The sequence below is a fragment of the Neofelis nebulosa genome, chromosome 16, assembly GCF_028018385.1.
Source record: "Neofelis nebulosa isolate mNeoNeb1 chromosome 16, mNeoNeb1.pri, whole genome shotgun sequence".
Lineage (NCBI taxonomy): Eukaryota > Metazoa > Chordata > Mammalia > Carnivora > Felidae > Neofelis > Neofelis nebulosa.
The window spans coordinates 28,300,233-28,320,427 of NC_080797.1; the positions used below are offsets into that span (position 1 = coordinate 28,300,233).

Consider the following 20,195-nt stretch of genomic DNA (forward strand, 5'->3'; position numbering starts at 1 on the left):
CACTCCAGGCCCAGTGGGTAAGTGACATTGCTGGATCCTGGAAGCTTGGAGGCCAGGTCATGGTGGCTTTGAATGTCATGTGAGGTCTGTATTTAACTCTCTACAGGAGGCCACGTTGTTCCTGGCTAGTTCACTTTGATTTTCCATCCTAAACATAGCACAGGTTTTCTGTCTGCCTTCCCAGTGACTGGGGGTCTGGGTTTCTCCCTCTGGCTGCAGTGGTCATTCTGAAGTTGCCTCCCTCCCCTTGCCTCACACTCAGCCAAGTTCTCACGGTCTCTGCCCCGACAGTTCGGGAGGAAGAGCCCGCTCTTCTCCCTGACTCCAGGCTCTGCTCCCTGGATTTACGACAGATGCTTTCAATTGTCTTCATCCTTTTTTTCCTGTTTTAAATGCTTTTCCGTTGGCCTTTTTGTCCCCCGATCCTTTCACCCTAAATACCTCTTCTTGATGTCGTTTCAAGCCCGTATTTCCTGTCTGTGCCCAACGTTTTGCCCAGAGCAAAACTTCTCCAATGCCTGACTCTCAGCTGGGATCACCACACCCTGCCCTCCCTACCCTCCGGGGAGACACAGGGGCTCCTAATACTCTAGACCGCTCTCTGTTCTCATAGGATTAGCCCAGAGCAATGTTCATCTATTCCTAGGATCCCCTAGGTCCTCTATCTGACTGTCCAGCTTATTACTGAGACCTCATGCTGCCCTCATTTGTGACAAAACCCAGACAAGAGAACTTTCTATTTAGGGTCATGTAAGGCTTCAACATTATCACAGTGATCAAAACATAAAAGCTTTTTCATCACTGTGTATGACTGAGTCGTTAGGATTACGTGGAAATGCCATGTGCCCAGGAAGTGGAAAAAATATCTTTAGCTTGGTTATAGGAAAAAGTCTTAATTACACAGTAAACAAAGCCTAACACGATGACAATTTTCCAGAGGACGGACTATCTAGCCCGTTCTTCAAAACCTGCCGGTTCTTCTGTAGTTTGTAAAGTCACAAAGGAAGGTGCCCGAAGAGACTGGCTGCCTTCCAAAGTCACTGATTTTGTTTCTCTTGAGCTAAAAAAAGGCGACACTGGACTACGAACATAGCTCAGCCGCATCAGTTCAGCCTTGGTCGTGATAAAGGGGAAAAAGTTTTTTCTCATTTGTACGAATTTGAAAACTGAAGCTTACAGTAATTTGATAGTGGTGACCCAGATACACAGTTACTATATATATTTGGGGGCCATGACCATCCCACTCCACCAAAATATCCTTTTTTTATTATTATTTATTTAAAGGTTTTAGCTTTTTAAAGTAGGCTCCACACCCAGTGCAGAACCTGAACTCACAACCCCGAGATCAGGAGCTGCCTGCTCTACCGACTGAGCCAGCCAGGCTCCCCTCCGCTAAAATATCTTTCAGTAAGAATTCACAGAAGAAGCCATGGCAGATGGGAAGCCCCTTTGTACTGGTGAGAATGGCTTCTGTTGCCCAAGATGCAGAGGCGGTGAGCTGTCCCGTGTTCCTCCACATTGTCGTTATTTCGTTGAAAAAGGTGGACAAGGTAAATTATAACAGACCGGGGAGAAGGAGATGACTCTTGAATGAATAGCTCAAATGGTGTTGAGCCACAATGAGAGATGGGGTTGTCTGGGGTTGGTTCAGACCAGCCAGGGTAGAGAGTCGAGCCTGCTCACCGTTGAGAACGTATCATGAGTCACCCGAGGTGAACTCGGGCCATCTTCCCGGGAGTGGCACGGGAGGCTGAGGTATTTTTCTGAAAGCAACTAACGGCTCTGGATAGGAACTTCCCTTGAAATCTTAGCCCCAGTAGATCCCCGATAATTGAAAGTGCTGATGGGTGCTTGTGTGTGCAGACCGATGATCTCCATGCCCATCAGGCTTTTCTTGAGCTCCCCATCCCCACCTTCCACTGAGTCCCAGCCAAGGGTGGTAGAAATCACCGAATTACATAACTAGGAAATAGGTGCCAGTACAGAGAAAATACACTCAACGCCTGAACGCTAGGATTAGTCTTATTCAGACGGACATGAGAGTACAATCTGGCCATCTCAACTAAGCTAAGAGAATGATGGTCCTTAAGTGTTCCTTCTCTGGAGTCATGGAGACAAGGGTAGGGATGGGGGTTAGATAGTTAGGAAATAACTTTTATCTCCACGTCGCAATTAACCCTGAATATCCAGGGCAGAAGGTAATCGTGGTGATCAAAAAGAAATAGTCTTCCAGTTGGGGGCGCAGATGAGCAAGGCAGCAATTAGCCACAGGCTGGAGGAGGACCCTCCCAGAAGAAGAAGAGAAAAAAGTCAGTGGAGACATAGGTCATGACACAGGTCATAGACCATAAATAGTTGAGAGTCAGAATAGCCAAGTTCAGAAATCTTCAGGGGTCAAGAGATTTTAGGTGGAAAAAGTCTAAAACCACTCATACCTATCATTAAATTGTGCACAGTCAGATAGGGAAGCACTGGGTTATGCAAAGCTACAAAGCTTAAGTTATTGCAGGACTTGTCAGAGGCTTCACTTTTCTGCCATACATTGTGAATCTTCACATGGGAGCTGCAGCACTTTCCACACTTATTTTCTCCTTGGGATCTTGGGTTTTGTAAGGACAGCCTTCTAAACCTTAAGGGAGCTCCAGAAACTTGTCTCAGGGTTAGAGCCATTATGCACCCACAAAGTAGGTCAGTGGATCAATTCTATTTCAGTAAATGTTGTTTTCTCTAAAATTTCAGTGAGTTAATATATTGCATAGTGATTACTGTTCCTCAAATACCAGCGGTTTGAAAGACTCCCAACAGTAATGACCTGTGAATTTCTTTCCAAACGGTGCCGCGTGACCCCACAGCAAAGGCAGCCCTGCACGGAGATGACAGTGATTTGTTTCCATTTCGAAAATGAACTGGTCATATAGGGGGTGGCGGGGGGACCTTATTCACAGACCTAGTCAGTTGGTGCCTGGTGACTCAGGATCCTTGGAAAAGCAGTGTTCTTTGACTGGTGGATCCCCTTTTCCATTTCCTCTGGCTGTTCCCAAGCTGTTCCTTGTACTTCAAAGAAAATTAATTCAGCCATCTTGGGGGAGAGGGCAGGCGAGAAAATGGGCTTCTCTACCATAACGTTAACATTTTGAAATTGTTTGCATTTAAAAAAAAATTTTTTTTTTCAACGTTTTTTATTTATTTTTGGGACAGAGAGAGACAGAGCATGAACGGGGGAGGGTCAGAGAGAGAGGGAGACACAGAATCGGAAACAGGCTCCAGGCTCCGAGCCATCAGCCCAGAGCCTGACGCGGGGCTCGAACTCACGGACCGCGAGATCGTGACCTGGCTGAAGTCGGACGCTTAACCGACTACGCCACCCAGGCGCCCCTGTTTGCAGTTTTTTAAACACCGCCCAGAATGACTTTATATGGGTCAGTCATCAGAGAGAAAATACATGTTTCATAGAATCTTCCTTCTCTTTTGTTTTCTGTTTTCCACTTGTGGCACTGAAAATTGGATTTCTCTTCTCTGGTTTATTAGTACCTATGGAATTGTGTTCAGTGTATGTTGGGGAGGGAAGAATAGTACAACTGCACAGATTTCGTTGTGTAAAAATACAATAAATTGCCTAAATTTGGTGATTAAAATAAAGTGAGTGCAAAATTGCCCCCGTGTTTTTGACCCTCTACCCACTAAGATAATCTCAACTATGTGATATCTAACATCTTTTCAGTTCAGAATCTCAACATTGATCTTCTTTTTAAGAGTGAGTGAGATTTGTTTTTGTTTGTTTTTTTTTTTTAATATATTTTTAAATAAGGAATGTGCCTGGTTTGGTTCAGAGGGGTGGTTCTTACAGTTTTTAATTGAAAAGGCTTGTCATAAAGTTTGCTATGCAGCCTGTGTATTTGGGGAGTTCCTCTGAGTCTTTCCCATCTCTACTATTTACGTGTCATTCTTTTTCATTGGATGTGTTCTGCCTGTCTCTTTAAATCCCTGTCCTGCCTTCATTGTGTGTAGCTATCAGTATTCACAGGCACCTTCTGCTTATTTCTCCGTGACAGGTCCAGCTTTAGACTGTATGAGCCTGAATTTAGTTTCCCTGCTCGATTTTCGTAGAGGCGCCAGGAGCAAACCATGCCCCATTGAGAAAACATATTTTCATTCATGTCTTCGCTGCCTCTCCCTCCTGGCCTTGCTTCTCCTGCAAGATGCTGTTACTCAGCTTGTCAGAGGACAGAAGAGGCTCCTGAGATGAATGAACTAATGAATGAACAGAGAGCCTCAGTGTAGGGTGCAAGCTGCTGAGTAGCCTCGCAGAGGCTGGGGGCTGGAATACAGACAGATGTTTTCGGCGGGGGCTAGAATACAGACAGAAGTTTTCCATCCACTCGGTCCCGTCCTCTCGTCCTCCCCCACTTCTCTTTCAGGCCCCACTGTTCTTCTTGGCCACCCTTTTCTTCCTGTGCAGCATATATTAGGGAAGTCACTCAGACTCATTGTCATCGTTATCCTTTACATGCAATCCCTTTCTCCTTCTCTTTGCTTTAAAATTCTTCTTCTTGGGGCGCCTGGGTGGCTCAGTGGGTTAAGCGTCTGACCTCAGCCCAGGTCATGATCTCGCGGTTCTTGAGTTCGAGCCCCGCGTCGGGCTCTGTGCTGACAGCTCGGAGCCTGGAGCCTGCTTCTGATTCTGTGTCTCCCTCTCTCTCTCTGCCCTTGCTCCGCTCGTGCTCTGTTGCTCTCAATGTAAGAATAAACATTAAAAAAAAATAATTTAAAATTCCCTTCTTCTTCTTCTTCTTCTTCTTCTTCTTCTTCTTCTTCTTCTTTCTTCTTCTTCTTCTTCTTCTTCTTCTTCTTCTTCTTCTTCTTCTTCTTCTTCTTCTTCTTTCTTCTTCTTTCTTCTTCTTCTTCTTCTTCTTCTTCTTCTTCTTCTTCTTCTTCTTCTTCTTCTTCTCTCCTTCATCATCTTCTTCTTCTTCTTCTTCTTCTTCTTCTTCTTCTTCTTTCTTCTTCTTCTTCTTCTTCTTCTTCTTCTTCTTCTTCTTCTTCTTCTTCATCTTCTTCTTCTTCTCTCCTTCATCATCTTCTTCTTTCTTCTTTCTTCTTCTTCTTCTTCTTCTTCTTCTTCTTCTTCTTCTTCTTCTTCCTCCTCCTCCTCCTCCTCCTCCTCCTCCTCCTCCTCCTCCTCCTCCTCCACCTGGGTTCCTCTTCTCAGTTTTCTGGAACTGTCATTGCAGTTTATTTTCCCAATCACCCCATTGCATTGCCACCCACCCTATCTAGGTGTAAAGTCATACATGGCCCTCGGAACCCAAGAACCCAGTGGAAGCCCGGATAGCTCCCCTTCCTTCCTATGCACCTTTGCCTGCATGATGACTGCAATTCTGAGTAGATGGGAGGGACAGCTGGACATACGCCTTCTTGAAATTGGTGTGTGTGTATGTGAAGGATCTCTGCCTAATAGAGGAGTTTGTATATGTGACTGTGTGTGTATGTGTGTGCAAAACACTTTACAATTATGGGGCAAAATTTCAAATTGGAAGAGTAAAACTTCCTCATGAAGAGTAAAGGAAGGGGCGCCTGGATGGCTCAGTCGGTTGAGCATCCAACTCTTGATTTTGGCTCTGCTCGTGCTCCCAGGGTCAAGGGATCAAGCCCCACGTCGGGCTATGTGCTGATCCTGGAATCTGCTTGGGATGCTCTCTCTCTCTTTCTCTCTGCCCCTCTCCTGCTCACGTGCAACCATGTGCGCTCGCTCTCTCTCACTCTCTAAAATTAATGAATTAATAATTTAAAAAAACAAAGAAAAGTATTTAAAAACAGAGTAAAGGAAGTTGAGAGGTACTTTAAGATCTAGATATCTATCAGCTGCCTTTACGTACAGATTGACCACCCATAGTCTCCTAGTTTACAAACAACACAGGCTGCAGCCCCAGAGTCCAAAAAGACAGTAAATCCTAAATTCTAGACTTGATCTCATGAGCCCTGTGGCACATTCTCGTGTAGGTCTCCTGCTGGTGAAACTTGAAAACATTTGCAGATTCATTTTTGTTAATGATCCCATCTCAGGCTGAAATACCCTGTACAGCTTTGGAGTACATTTAATATGATAATATAGAATACAGTACCAGAGAATCAATGTCTTCAGGGGAATTCCATTAGAGAGAAGGTCAAGTCTATATTGAGTTTAATGTTCATGGATAGCAGGAGGACCTGTGTGCACGGAGACAGAACAAGATGGCCGGAGAGGAATGCATTGAGTTCCGGATAAAAGCTAAAAGGAAATGATCTTTTGAAAGCCTATAAACACTTCATCTACCCCATGCCAGCTTCTCAAGTCTTCCATTTCACAGTCTTGTCTTTGAGCCTCCTTGGAAGGTTTGTGCTCAGACGTGGAAGGATTCCGGCTGGTAACCGGCAATAACCGGCACTGCTCTTGAGCTCAATCGTTGGTTCTCAAACTTTGCTTGTCTTGGTCCAGGAGGTTCCATGGACATGCCTCACCAGCCACCATGTCCCTACATAATGCTTTATTTGTAGAAAGAACCTAGTGCCATTTAAAGAGCGGTGTGAACTCCAGGACTGTATCATCCCTGAGATCCTTCCTCATCCATGAACAAGTATGATGGATGAGATGGGGACCACTTGAAGTGGCAATTTCCCAAACTTCCTTCACTTACACCTCCTCCATCTACTCAACCATGCTCTTTATAATATGCTCCCCTTTAGGTTAAAGGGGACTAAAATGAAGAGAATTTCTGGAATACCTTGCGATTTCCATTAGATCCCATATAGTTCCTTTGGGATCTCATTGACATATTTATTTACTTTTTTACCGCTTTGAATTTTTCTTTCCTACTGAAAAAGTAGATGTTTATTGTCAAATGCAAGCATTATAAAAATGTATATCAGGGGGCGCCTGGGTGCTCCCCGGCTCAGTCGGTTGAGGGTCTGACTTCGGCTGATGTCATGATCTCGCCATTTGAGGGAGTTCGGGCCCCACATCAGGCTCTGTGCTGACAGGTCAGAGCCTGGAGCCTGCTTTGGATTCTGTGTCTCCCTCTCTCTTGCCCACCCCCCACTTACACTCTGTCTCTCTCTCTTTCAAAAATAAATATTAAAAAAATTAAAACATAGAAATATAAAAATGTATATGAGGGCAGATAAAAGGGGCTTATGATTTCTGCTGATCTCCTCCATGAGAATATTTTGGTGTCTGTTTCTCCACGTTTTCTGTGCATATACTAACATGCTTTTTTTTTTTAGCATGTTTTTGTTTTCTTTTTACAAAAATGGATCGTCCTGTTTTACACTTTACATTTTAATGGCTTTAGAGTTCACCGTAATGTACTTAACCAACCCTCTGTTGGTGGTCTTTGGATTGTTTCCGTGTCTTTTATAAAAGTAGATGTTTATCGTAAAATACAACAGCAATGCGATAATGTTTTTTTTCTTCGTAATATTTTGTACACTTGAGAATTTATGCCCTTCCTTGAGTCCTGAGCGGGGTTTTGAAAGCCCTTCACAGCGGTAGTCAACTTAAGCCATCATATTTAAAATCAATTTTTGAAAATGATTGTATTTGAAAGGTACTAGGATATTTTGGCATTTGAAGGGATAGCACTGTGAATTTCTTCAATGAATAATTATTTCCCCAGTTTATCTTTCTTTTATTTTTAACGTTTATTTATTTATTTATTTATTTTGAGAGGGGGCGGGGAGGAGCAGAGAGAGAGGAAGAGAGAGATTCCAAAGCAGGCTCTGCGCTGACAGCACAGAGCCCAATGCAGGGCTCAATCCCACAATCTGTGAGATTGTGCCCTGCGCTGAAATCCAGAGTCGGACACTTAACCGGCTGAGCCACCCGGGCGCCCCTCAATTTATCTTTTGAGTAAACAGTTATTTTCTTCTTCGGGCTTGTTTGAAGTAGGACACATCTATCATTTGGCAGATGTACACACACACACACATTTTCTTTGTTCTCGGGGGCCACAGGACAAACTGAAAAGCAAAGCCTCTGCCTTAGTCACCATCACCCCTGACCGAGTGCTCAACTCCACTCGAAGCACTCGTGTGCTTTCCCAGTGCTCAAGAGGCAGCAGAATGTAGGGTCACAAGCACGAACTTCCTTGCCTGACAGCTTGCGCTGAATCTCAGCTCCATCATGTAAATGTTCCGTGATTTGGGGCATATGACTTAACCTTTCCGTGCCTTTGTTTCTTATCTGTAAAATGGGGGTAATGATAGTACATCCCTCATCGAGTTGTACGCGGCTGAAGGGTTAATAACAGAATTATTATAGATCAAATACTTGGAATAATGCCATATCATGGTCACCATTACCTCAGTGTTGGGTCATGTCTGTCTCAGCATGGGCATAAAGCAGGCTGACTTTGGTTACCCTGCATCATCATTTTGACCCAAAGATATACCAAAACTTCCCAAGGTGAAGAAACACCTGGGCAGTAAGTAATAAATGTTGGAAAGGATATAGACAACCTGGAACCCTCCTATCGGGAATGTAAAATGGTGCAGTCGATTTGGAAAACCACCTGACAGTTCCTCAAAAGGTTAAACGGAGGGGTGGCTGGGTGGCTCAGTTGGTTGAGCATATATGACTTTGGCTGAGGTCATGATCTCACAGTTCCTGGGTTCGAGCCCCACCCTGAGCTCCGCACTTACAATGCAGAGTCTGCTTGGGATTCCCTCTCTCTCTCTCTCTCTCTCTCTCTCTCTCTTCCCCCCCATCTCTCTCCCATCTCTCTGCCCCTCCCCCATGGCACGAGTTCTCTCTCTCTCTTACTCTCTCAAAAATAAATAAATAAAGATTAAAATTTTTTAAAAAGAACTATACTGTGAGAGAGAATATGATTTTCACTTTCCTTTGTAAACTGATGTAGGGGGGGATTACTACCCTTTAGCTCATGGTTTTCATGGGTGCTGTGGGCTTCTATAGCATGACAGGAATGGCGATCCTCTACCTGAATGGCGCTCATTCTTCCAGAAGTTTTGTCACCGCACGCTTCTGAAGGGCAGCCCCCTGGAGAGCCTCAGACTTGACTCCCCTGCCTGGGTCTCTGCAGCCACCATTTGCTCTCTCTGTGCACGTGTGGGGACTGCAGAAAGGGTTTTCAGCACCACCCAGAAGCTAACTATGAAATTCCCATGGGCTTGCCCCTTTCTCTTTAAGACTTGCTTACATTTAGTTTTCTTCTCGTAAGTGTTTCTGATTGCCATAGCAACCCTAATCAATCACTGGACTAAAAATAGCCCTTTCATTTTTCCAAAGCATGTCTGTAGTGAATTGAAAATTCAGCCCTGCCGTGCATTTTGCATAGGCTGCTTTCGTTTCCCGACACTGAACCTGGGAGTTGCTTGGTCTGGAAAATTATTCTTGCAGAAGCCGAGGGAGGCACTTTGCTTGTTTTTCCTGGCATTCTTTTTCCCCAACTGCAGATTCTCTCGTCACTTCCAAAAGATACAAGCACATGCGTTCAAATGTTCGACAAAGAACCATCACTTTCCTGCACATTCAGCTTTAGGTGCTAGAGATTTCACAGGTACCCGGCGATCTCCTTGGCTGCCGTTGCGTTAGGAAGGCAAATGAAAGATGTGTAGATACTGGGTACAAAGGAAGCTTGGTCACAGCGGGAGCAGATGACAGCAGCCCTACTGAGACTCTTCTGGCTCCGGAGGATCTAAGCTAGCAAATCAAAGTAGAGATGACGGCAGAACTCCGCCTCGTTTCTCTGATTTCTCCGTGACCCTGCTACTATTTTTACGGGGTTAGGGGCAAAACAGACCCTGGGTGTAAGAAGGTGAATATTTGTTGCAGTTCTCCTGGCCAAGCTGTTTTTCTTCTAGTCAAGAAGAGAAAGGGAGAAAGAGTTTTCGTGAGAACGAAGATTCCAGATCTTGAAAGGGCCCAGGAGAGGAAGGAGAGCAGGGAGGGGCTGAAATGACTCATGGTGTCCCCCAGGCTCCAAGGGGATTAGGGCATTTTATTGCCTGTCTCCCTGCCTCATCTTACTACCCTAGAGTAACTGCCCCAGTCTTCAGCCTGTAAGCAGGGTCATCTCGTGGGGCCCCCGGGGCTCCCAAATGCTGTTTTGTGATGCTATTTTTCAACTCGTCTGAACCTCAGTTTTTGTAACAAGGCTGAGTGAACGCGCAGGCGTAGAGGCTTTACATCTAGGAAAGAAGAGAGTCCACGGGGATCCCGGTAGTGTTCTTGTTTCCCTGCCTGAAGCTGGCAGGGGGTCGAGGGAAGCAGAGGAGAGGTCAGGGGATCGAGCCCCTGCTCAGAGGCAGGAGCTCCCAGGCTTTCAGGAAAAGGAGGACACTGTGGGCACGGACGATAGGACGCGTCCTCAACAACAGAGCGGGTCCGGCGGCAGAGCGAGGTGGAAAAAGCCCAAACCCGCTCTGTGGCATGGCCACCGCCCACGTCGTGGGAAGGACCAATCAAGTGTCCTTTTCTTGCACCGCACCCACAAGCCCACAGCCTCCCAGCGTGTCCATGCACCTATGCAGCAGCGGAGGATCTCCCCACCCAGTTTATTTTCTCCCCATGGAGCCTGTGGGATCTCGTGAGGACCGGTACAGTGGGACGGGCCAGCACCTGAGGACCTGTCCTGCCAGACACTGCATGGCCCTTTGTTAGATCATTCAGTCTTCACCCCACGGTGCTGAGGTTGGTATCGTCTCCGTTTTATGGGTGAGAAAACGAAGACTCAAAGGGGACTAAGGAATTTACTCCGAATCACACGGTAACTTGTGAAAAAAGAAGCCGGGGCTCGAACTAACGTGCATCTCACTCGAAAATCTGTATTCCTTCTACTGTATTCTTGCTTCCTGTGGGGTCGTTGTGTCCTGCTCTCTCTGTGGTCATTGACAAAGCAGTTGACCTCACAGCCGGAGCTACTAAGTTCCAAGAGTACAGAGTCCCCGTTTCCTGGGACCTATTCACGCTTCAACTTGAGTGATCTTTTACTCAGATGAAAGCCGGATGGGTGATTTGAAAGGGAAGCAGTGGTTGGATTCTTGAGGTTGGGTGTTGTGTTGGCTTTTCTATCGTCACATATCAAATTTCCCACAAACGTAGCAACTTTAAACAACACGCATTTACGGCCTCAGAGTGTCTCCTGGGCGCAGGTTGGCAGGGTCCTGGCTCAGAGCCTCACTCGGCTGGGCTCCAATCTCATCTGAGGCTCAGGGTCCTCTTCCAAGCTCACTAGTTTTTTGGCAAGTATCAGTTCCTTGCTGTTGTAGGACTGAAGTCTGCTTTTCTCGTTGGCTGGTCTCCCAAGGTCTCTCTCTCTCTCTTGGCTCCTGGAGGGTTCCCTTGGGCTCTGACCACATGGTCCTCTCCCCTCATGGCTTCTCACTTCTTCAAGAGCAGCCAGAATCTCTGCTTCTTCAAAACAGAAGTCTTATGTAAGGTGCACCAACTGATCACCTTGGTAATCCGATCAGAGGGGCTCCTACCCTATGGTGCTCACAGGTGTTGCCCACACTTGAGGGGAAGGAACTGTGCCAGGTGTGTATATCAAGGGCTGGGAATCTTGGGGGCCATCCGAGCATTCTATCTGGCGGGAAGGTTTTAGTCTTTCCTTCAGGTTGTCCTTCATGTTGGGTCATGGGCCAGATGGGACTTGAAGTGTTCGCTGTTCCCAAGTGACTGTGCCCTAGAGAGCATAGGAGTCCTCCGAATCCCTTGACGCCTTCCAGGTTCAGCCAATGGGGGACGCTCCTGACGTCTCCCTTCCTGCAGCATGTTCCAGTTGGTTGTGTCTGGGTTCCCTTTTTTTTTTTTTTCCTGCTCCCACACTCCTGATCATTCCTTCAGTGTTATGGAATCCCCCTCCCCGATGGAAATGTGTCAGAATCTTTAGGGGATGTGACGTGTTTGGAGAAAGTCTAGGTTTGGAAGGTGGGGTACTCCACCTTGAGAAATGTGAGAGTGACCAGGTGAGATGGTATATTCCTAGCTGGAGCAAAGCCCTCCGTCACAGAAGCTTTGATGCCCGAATGACGGGGTGACTTACGCCATTCCTCGTGACAGCAGGGAGTGAGGAGGGGGTCTTCTTGATGGAACAGTGTTGCAGACTTATCTTCTGCCTGGTGAGGCGGACACCTGGCAGCTAATGGTGATGATGGACAAGGAGATAAGTGCTATGACACAGGTACAAACAGAACGCTACCCGCACACATGGGGTCAACATTCTGACATGGGATTTGAGATGGGCTGTGTAGGAGACTTCAGGCTGAGGGAACTGTAGGCAGGAAAAAAACCCAAAAAACAAACAAAAAAAACATGGCAGCCAGAAGTGTTCCAGGGAGTGGCGAGCACTCTTCTGTGGTGGACTATGGGAGGAATACAGGACAGAGATATAAAGAAAATTAGGATCGGATATAGAAGACTCTAGGTCTTGCCTTTAAGGGGGGAAGCTGAGCCAGCAGGATTTGGGGGTTCACTGGCCATGATGGGTGAGTGTAGTGTCCCTCACTACAATGGTGTCCCCTCAAAATTCGTGTCCACTGGAACCTCAGAACGTGACCTTTTTGGAAGTAGGTTCTTTGCAGATATAATTAGTTAAGGACCTCAAGGTGCAAGATGAAATCACACTAGATTTAAGATGGCCTGAATCTAGTAACTGGTGTCTTATAAAGAAAAGGAGAGGACACCCAGAGAGAAGAAGGTGATGTGAAGACACCGGTAGAGACTGGAGGGAGGCAACCACAAACCAGGGAGCCCCTGGGGCCACCAGAAGCTGGAAGAGGCAGGGAAGGGTTCTCCCTGGGGAGCCTTCCGAGGGAGGGCAGCATTGCCAACACCTTGATTTCAGACTTCTGGGCTCCAGAACGGAGCAGGTAAACTGCTGCGTTATACTACCCTGCTTGGACCAGTTTGTTACGGCAGCCCCAGGAATCTCCTACAGTGCAGAGAACATTCTAATTCAGTATGGACCTTTCAGTTTGGACCCTTGCTAGGGATGGCCGGCGGGCAGCTGCATACGTGAGAAAAGCAGGTGGGGTTAGACGTCAGCTTGGGAGGCAGCCGGATAACATGGTCTAGGAAAAGTGAGGGGCAGATGAGATTATTCCCCAGGGGAGAGGGTTTGGTACCAGAAAATAGGGCAGAGGACAAAATCCTAAGGGGACCCCTCCATTGAAGGGGTGGGGGAGGGAACGGAAGGCAGAGAAGGAACCGCTTTCCAGAAAGGTGGAATTCTTGACTCCTACCGAACAGGATAGAGAGTTCCTCAGGGTGTGGACGACGGGGAAGCGATGTTTGTTTGAAAAATTCTTTGATTCTCGGTTGTTTCCATACCCTGTTGCTCTGGTTGAGAAGAGGTGAGAGGCGAAAAAACAGCAGAGCATGGGCTACTTTTTTAATAGAGTTTGATGGGGGAGACAAAGAGAAATGGAATTAATTGTGGATGAAGGAAGGAACATCACCAAGGGTACTTTGATACTAGTTTTTTAGGAAGATGACACCTTTCATGATATTTTTAGGCTGCAGGAAGGAAGCAGGGAGAAGATGCAAGTAATCGACGGAACAAGTTTCCAGGGAAGAGACTTAAAATTTTTTGCTGTGCACCTGCTATGTGCCAGGCACTGTGCTGGGGGTTACTGGAATGATCTCAGTGATCTTCTCAGCACTCCTACAGAGTAGAGAAGGGTGGTCTCCATTCTGTTGCGAGGAAACTGAGGCCGGGAATGCCAAAATAATTTGCTCAAATCCATACATCTCAGATTTGAGCCTGGGTCTGCTGCCCTCACTGCCTCAGTCCTTGTCGTTGCATTGTTTTCCACTGGAATACAGAAAGCAACACCTTTGTCTGATTCACAAGGAATAAGAAGCAGCATATAGAAATAAGCAGATTAGCAGTGGAGGAGAGGGAAGTTGTTGGTGTTTCTACCACATGGTCTCGTTAAACTATGAATCAAGATTACTAGTTGCGAGGGAGGAAGAGGGAAGCCCGCAGACTTCTCTAGACCTGGGTGGTCTAGAGAAGGGAAGGGATTTATGACAACCTCAGTAGTGAGACACAGCAGGAAGCCAGCCAGGGAGAAAGAAGAACCTTGCTTAATCACCGAGGCTCTACTAGGATTAGTGGGCTGGGTCTTTAGGGAAGTTAACCTGTGTAGGGCAAGCAGAACTCGATGTCGAGATAGACTTCTAGCCGGAAAGTTTTTAGTGATCTTTCTGGAAATGCCCCAGGCCAGAGATCCTCCACATTCAGAGGCTGAGACACCAGCCTCTGGGGCTCTGAGAACCAGCCATCAGATAGCCCATGGAGATTATCAGTCCCGAACCGGTGCTATAGCGGAAGACCTTGACCAGCCCGGAGTTGACCTGTCCGATCCGGGTTTTCCCCGCTGCCTCACCGGAGCCAGGTGTGCTCCCTGCCTCTGGCAAGATTGCCATTCTGATATGAAAATAACCTAAGCCCTTGACTCAAAAATAACAGCATCTGCTAATTTGCATAAGAGTTTTGCATTTCGTATTTGGGTTGAATACCCGGATTCATTTGTTTGACCTTAGTTAAGTGGTTTACAGTTTCCACCGATAAAAACTCCTTGTGGGGTTCCACTCTGATGCACCCGGACCCAGCTCCCCACCCAAGACGGCTCTGTTCTCTCACCATCTGGCTCTATGCACGCATTAAGTTGATTCTCAGATGAATTATGGGTTAAAAAGGACTGATCAGTTTGCCAGAAGGCTTGACATTTTTAAAAGGGTCTTGGCAGGTGCATCTCTCCAGGTTCACATGTCAAGAGCTCTGCCCTGGGGCTCTGAGCCGCTCCGATTCCTCCAGGGCCTCGATTCATGAGGAGCAGCCCCTCCTTGGAACCCCCAGGGACAGAGGGTGTGAGGGCAGCAACTGTGGAGTGAGAGATTTGAGAGGAGACAGCAAAGAAGGTGTTAATGAATAATCTCAGAGCCTCATTCTCCATAAAGGCAATTACTGGGATTGGTTGTTTCTGTGTTTCCTTAGTCACGGTTCAGTTTGCTTGTTTCACTTGGATTGAGACAGATGAACGCCGAATGCACACAGTCACGTGATGTCAGAATTATCAATGGCACGTCCAAGGCCTCTGCCTTCCTGTACACATGCCACCGGGGTTCTCAGCTAGGCTGAAAGGGGATCCTGGACTTGGGGGGATGAAGCACGTGGGGTGAGGGGTTGGGGACTAACGGATTTTAGATAGTGCACTGTTTTCTCCCCATGCACGGGGTAATGAGGTGGTTTTCCAGTGCAAGCCCACATCTGCATCCCCTGGATGGCTTGTGAAACACAGATGCCCGGGCACCTTCCCTGGAGTTTCTGAGTCAGTGGGTACGGGGTTGGGCCCAAGAATTGGCATTTCTGACAGATACTGCTACAGGTGTGGAGACCCCACTTTGAGAACCAGCTTGGGGGCAGGGGTGATGAAAAGCAAGGACACTGGGACCAGGCCACTAGCCTTGTTATCTTGATGCTACTGTTTACGAGCTGTGTGATCATGGGCCGTTTACTTAACCTCTCTTTGCCTCCATTCCGTCGTCTCTAAAGCAGGGCTGATAACAGTAGTGTCTACTTCATGGCATAGTTAGGAGGAATAAATGAACGAGCACTTGGACGTACTGGTGCCTGATGTATACAATGTGTGCTCTGTGCACGTGGGGTAAATAAATGAAAGAGCCAGACTCAGGATTGTGAGCCTATCGGCAGGAGTCTCATTTCTCCGACACCTGCAGCTCCCAGTGGAGTTGCCGGGTCATTGTACCTATTAGGCCTTCAGTCCCATCTCTGGTGGCCGAGGAAGTCACTGGCCAGCTCAGTGCCAGCAGGAGGGAGGTTACGTCAACATCCATCAAAAGCCTCTTCTCAAGCCACCTTAACCCTTGAAGTCCACTTAATACACACAGTGTGGTTCAGTGATGCTGGGGTGGGAGGGCAGAGGGTTTGGGGGTTTTTCCCCCTCGTACTGGCAAAAAGGGGGGCTGCCTTTTACATCAAGCTCGCTGCAGCCAATTGCTGTCATTTGCTGAATGCCTCCTCTGCGCCCGGCACTTACACGACTTACACGCGTGATGACTTAACCCTCAAAAAGTCACTACTGGGTAATAGTTATTATCCCCATATTAATACTGCCGCGGCTCAGAAAAATTAAATGACTTGTCCAAACTCACATAGCTGTCCAGTCATAAATTCGAAACGAACAGCCAGGTGTGTCTGACTTCGGTAATCTGTTATCTTAAAGCTCTCCCATACTAACTACCTCCCTCGCTTTATGGGAATACTTACGTGAAGGTGAAGGCTGGGTCCCCAGCAGTGACAGCTTCTCGCCGCAGAGGTCAGCACCCCGGGACCGGACCTGCCTCTGTTTCAGGGGTTCGCTTTTCTAAAGCCTGTGGTAGGACTGACAGAACGTATTCTTTCTGGAAATGGACAACGTGCCTTCCATTGCTTGGTCGTTCTCTCCGGCCTGGCTTCTGGATGCGATCGTGTTCATGTTGCCAAAGGCGGCTTTTCTGTCCGAATTTGGATGTTGACCTGGTATCTTGACATTGCTGATGGAGAATGGTGCTCCCAACGTCATGGTCAGGAGAGCATCCGGCGGCTGTGCTGAGGGTGTAAAGAGAGGAAAAATGGTATGCTAATGAAACCTTCCTTTTTTTTCCCGTAGTGTTCCTTTCTGCCAAAATTCTCCATTCATATAGAAACCAAGTATGAAGACAACAAGGGAAGCAACGACCGCGTGAGTAGAGCCCCCATGGTTTTGGGGGTTTTTTGATAATTTATTGTCAAGTTGGCTAACATACTGTGTCTACAGTGTGCTCTTGGTTTTGGGGGGTAGATTCCCATGATTCTTCGCTTACATACAACACCCAGGGCTCATCCCAACAGGTGCCGCCCCCAATGCCCATCACCCATTTTCCCTGCCCCCCCCACCCCCTACCCCCATTAACCCTGAGTTTGTTCTCTGTTTAAGCGTCTCTTATGGTTTGCCCCCTCTCTGTTTGTAACTTATTTTTCCTTCCCTTCCCCTATGTCTTAAGTTTCTCAGATTCCACATGAGTGAAAACATGGTGTCTGTCTTTCTCTGACTGACTTATTTCACTTAACATAATACCCTCCAGTTCCATCCACATTGTCGCAAATGGCAGGATTTCATTCTTTTTGATTGCCGAGTAATACTCCATTGTATATATATACACCACGTCTTCTTTATCCATCAGTGGACATTTGTAGAACCCCCATTTTGTACTGTGCCCTCATCCGCTGGGCTCTCAGAGTCGCGGCACTTTTCACAGCCCCTTGGGTGGCCAGGCCCAGCGCCCAGCAGGAGGATCTGTACCTAGGACCCCAGACAAGTTCTGGCATTTGCTTTCTGGGGCCATTTCCCTGGGATTGCTCCCTGGAATTACTTTGCAGTCCCGCCTTTCTTCCCATCTTTATGTACTTTCCATGGGCCTCCGTGCGGAAATCTCTGTGGCCTGCAGTGGTTGTCACTGGCATTTGAGGGGGACGGTGGGGACCTTGAACTCCAGGATTCGGTTTCTGGTCATTGGATTGAGCATACGTCTTCTCAGTGACTGTTCACATTTACCTAGAAAAATGAATACAAGCAAATATATGTGCGCATGCTGTATATTTTTTCGGGACTATGCTTATATTCACATATATACACACATATCCCACATTAAAATCAGCGTACCCCTCCTGCAAAATACTTACCTTGTGGGACATTCTGACTCTTACTAGATCTCAGCCATGAAGTTGCTTAGTATTGCTGAGAATCCATCTTCTGACCTAGCATTTACGCCAGCCTCTTTCTGTTGGGGCAATATAATTTTGAATTGCCTTCTCTTGGGGAGTGGATGTTTTGACCTGTCGAGAGCCTCACCCTGAGATTGGGCTGTGGGTTCCATCAGGATCCACTCAGGGAAGAGCCTGGATCGAGAAGCTACACGTCTTCTTCTACGTCATTTACGTGTTTTGCATTTGTGGAGAATGATGAAGACTGAGACCGGGTCATAATGGTCAAGAGAGAGTTTCCTGACTAGGTGATCCCTGTGGTGCCTTGACACAGCCAAGGGAATGCAAAACAGGATGCAGGAAGTTGTGGAGGTAACGGAGTGCCACGAGGCAAGATCTAAGGACTCCCAAGCATCAGCAACTTGAAATCTTTTATTCAGGTGAAAACCGTCGCTGAAAAGAACTAAGAAGCCCTTTAGAAAGAACAGCTTTGGCCAGGCCTACTCTATGGCTCTTTACATTGATATCTTCTAGAAATATCTTCTAGAAAGTTCCTGCCTGTGGCAGTAACAAATTCTTCTAGAAGGTGTAGGTGTTTTTGTGGGGAACACAGCTTGCCCTTTCAAGGTGGAATCTGCCTGGACAAAGCGTGAGTGGTTCCCAAGGGGCGTCACTCAAGAACTGCCTTTCACACCAGCTTGGTGTGGGAGGAAATTCATTTATTCACTCAGTCTTCAGCAAGGGCGTATCAAGCACCTTCTATTTATATGTCACTGTATGAATTGTATGCATGGTATTAAAAATGTAGGCTCAATTCTCAAACGTCAGGTACTCCTAGTTTAGCTGGGGCAAAAACCAACAGAGTAAATAATTTAAAATATAAGCACAATAATGGGCTTCCCTTCCTTCGGTGTAGAGAGCCACCACTGCTAAGCCCTGAGAGTGGAAGGAGCTGACAGAGCAGCATTCCGTAATGAGCCCTGTACAGTTGTCCCCCCCCATCGCTGGAGAGGAAAAATTCATTCCAAGATCCCCAGGGGATGCCTGAAACCACAGATAATACCGAACTGTATATATACTGGTTTTTTTCGTACATATATGTACCCATTATAAAGTTTAATTTATAAATTGGGCACAAATAAGAAATCAACAACCGCAGTAATAAAATAGAACAATATAACAATATTCTTTAGCTTTTACTAAAGCTAATAATAACTTTTATTATATGAATATGATCTCTCTCTCTCTCTCTCTCTCTCTCTCTCAAAATATCTGATTGTTCTCAGCCTTTTTGTGATGATGTGAGGTGATAAAACGCGTACGTGATGAGATGAAGCGAGTTGAATGATGTAGGCAGTGACATAACCATTAGGCCGCTATTGACCTTTTGGTGACAGGTCCAATGGAGGTTCATCTGCTTCCAGACCACGGGTGACCGTGGGTAACCGAAACCACGGAACGCGACATGCGGACAAGGGGATATTTACTATATTTGCAGGGACTGACTTGGCTTGTACCAGGTCACTTCAGCTTCCTAAACTAAGTTAAGAAACCTGGAGTTTATCAGGGGTCAGCAAACTACCTTTTTTGTCAATAAAGTTTTATTGGAACACAACCACACGCTCACTCATTTGTGTATCGTCTAAGCTGCTTTCATGCTACAACAGCAGAGTTTTATAATTGCAACAGAGCTCATGTGGCCCATCAAACCTAAACTATTTACTACTTGAAAAATGTTTGCTCACCCCTGATTGGAGGGACTCACATCAGAACAGCACCCAGCAGGGGCTCCTGGGTGGCTCAGTCGGTTGAACGTCCGACTTCGGCTCAGGTCACGATCTCGCGGTCTGTGAGTTCGAGCCCCGCGTCGGGCTCTGTGCTGACTGCTCAGAGCCTGGAGCCTGTTTCACATTCTGTGTCCCCTCTCTCTCTGACCCTCCCCCATTCATGCTCGGTCTCTCTCTGTCTCAAAAATAAATAAACATTAAAAAAAAATTTTTTTTAAAAAAAGAACAGCACCCAGCAGATCTCAGAATTTGACCACTTGATAGATCTCACCATCTGTCCCAGCCAAATGCCCTCTCCAGAATTCCTGGAACTTGCCAGAGGAGAGAGGAATGCCACTGGCTGGGGTACCCTCCCCGCCATAAGTTCAGGATCTCCAATGGTTAGCGTCCCTTGGTGGTTGGTAACCTCAAGGGGAAAGTTTTGGACCATATCCCTGTCAGCGGCCTGAAATAAAAGGTGCTGTGGTGGCCAACTACATTAAAACCTCGATGTCTAAAATAATGTTACATCGTACTTAAACTTGTACCCTTGGTAAAATAATGACTTTTCTCTCTCTTTTTTTTCAATGTTTATTTATTTATTTATTTTTTAACATTTTATTTATTTATTTTTTTCAACATTTTTTATTTATTTTTGGGACAGAGAGAGACAGAGCATGAA

The 20,195-nt window shown here is 46.6% G+C and overlaps 1 protein-coding gene across 4 annotated transcripts in view; it reads left to right on the top strand.

Annotated features, from left to right (window-relative positions):
• The window catches only part of LOC131497780 (cytoplasmic phosphatidylinositol transfer protein 1-like), a 93,500-nt gene extending 74,138 nt beyond the window's left edge, over window positions 1-19,362 (top strand). For all 4 annotated transcript variants that reach the window (XM_058704353.1, XM_058704352.1, XM_058704355.1 and 1 more), the window contains exons 4-5: window positions 16,675-16,746; window positions 19,145-19,362. In XM_058704353.1, coding sequence (XP_058560336.1) covers window positions 16,675-16,746; window positions 19,145-19,192 — 120 coding nt within the window. In that variant the 3' untranslated portion in view covers window positions 19,193-19,362. The remainder of the gene's footprint in view (window positions 1-16,674; window positions 16,747-19,144) is intronic.
• Window positions 19,363-20,195: the final 833 nt, after the last annotated feature.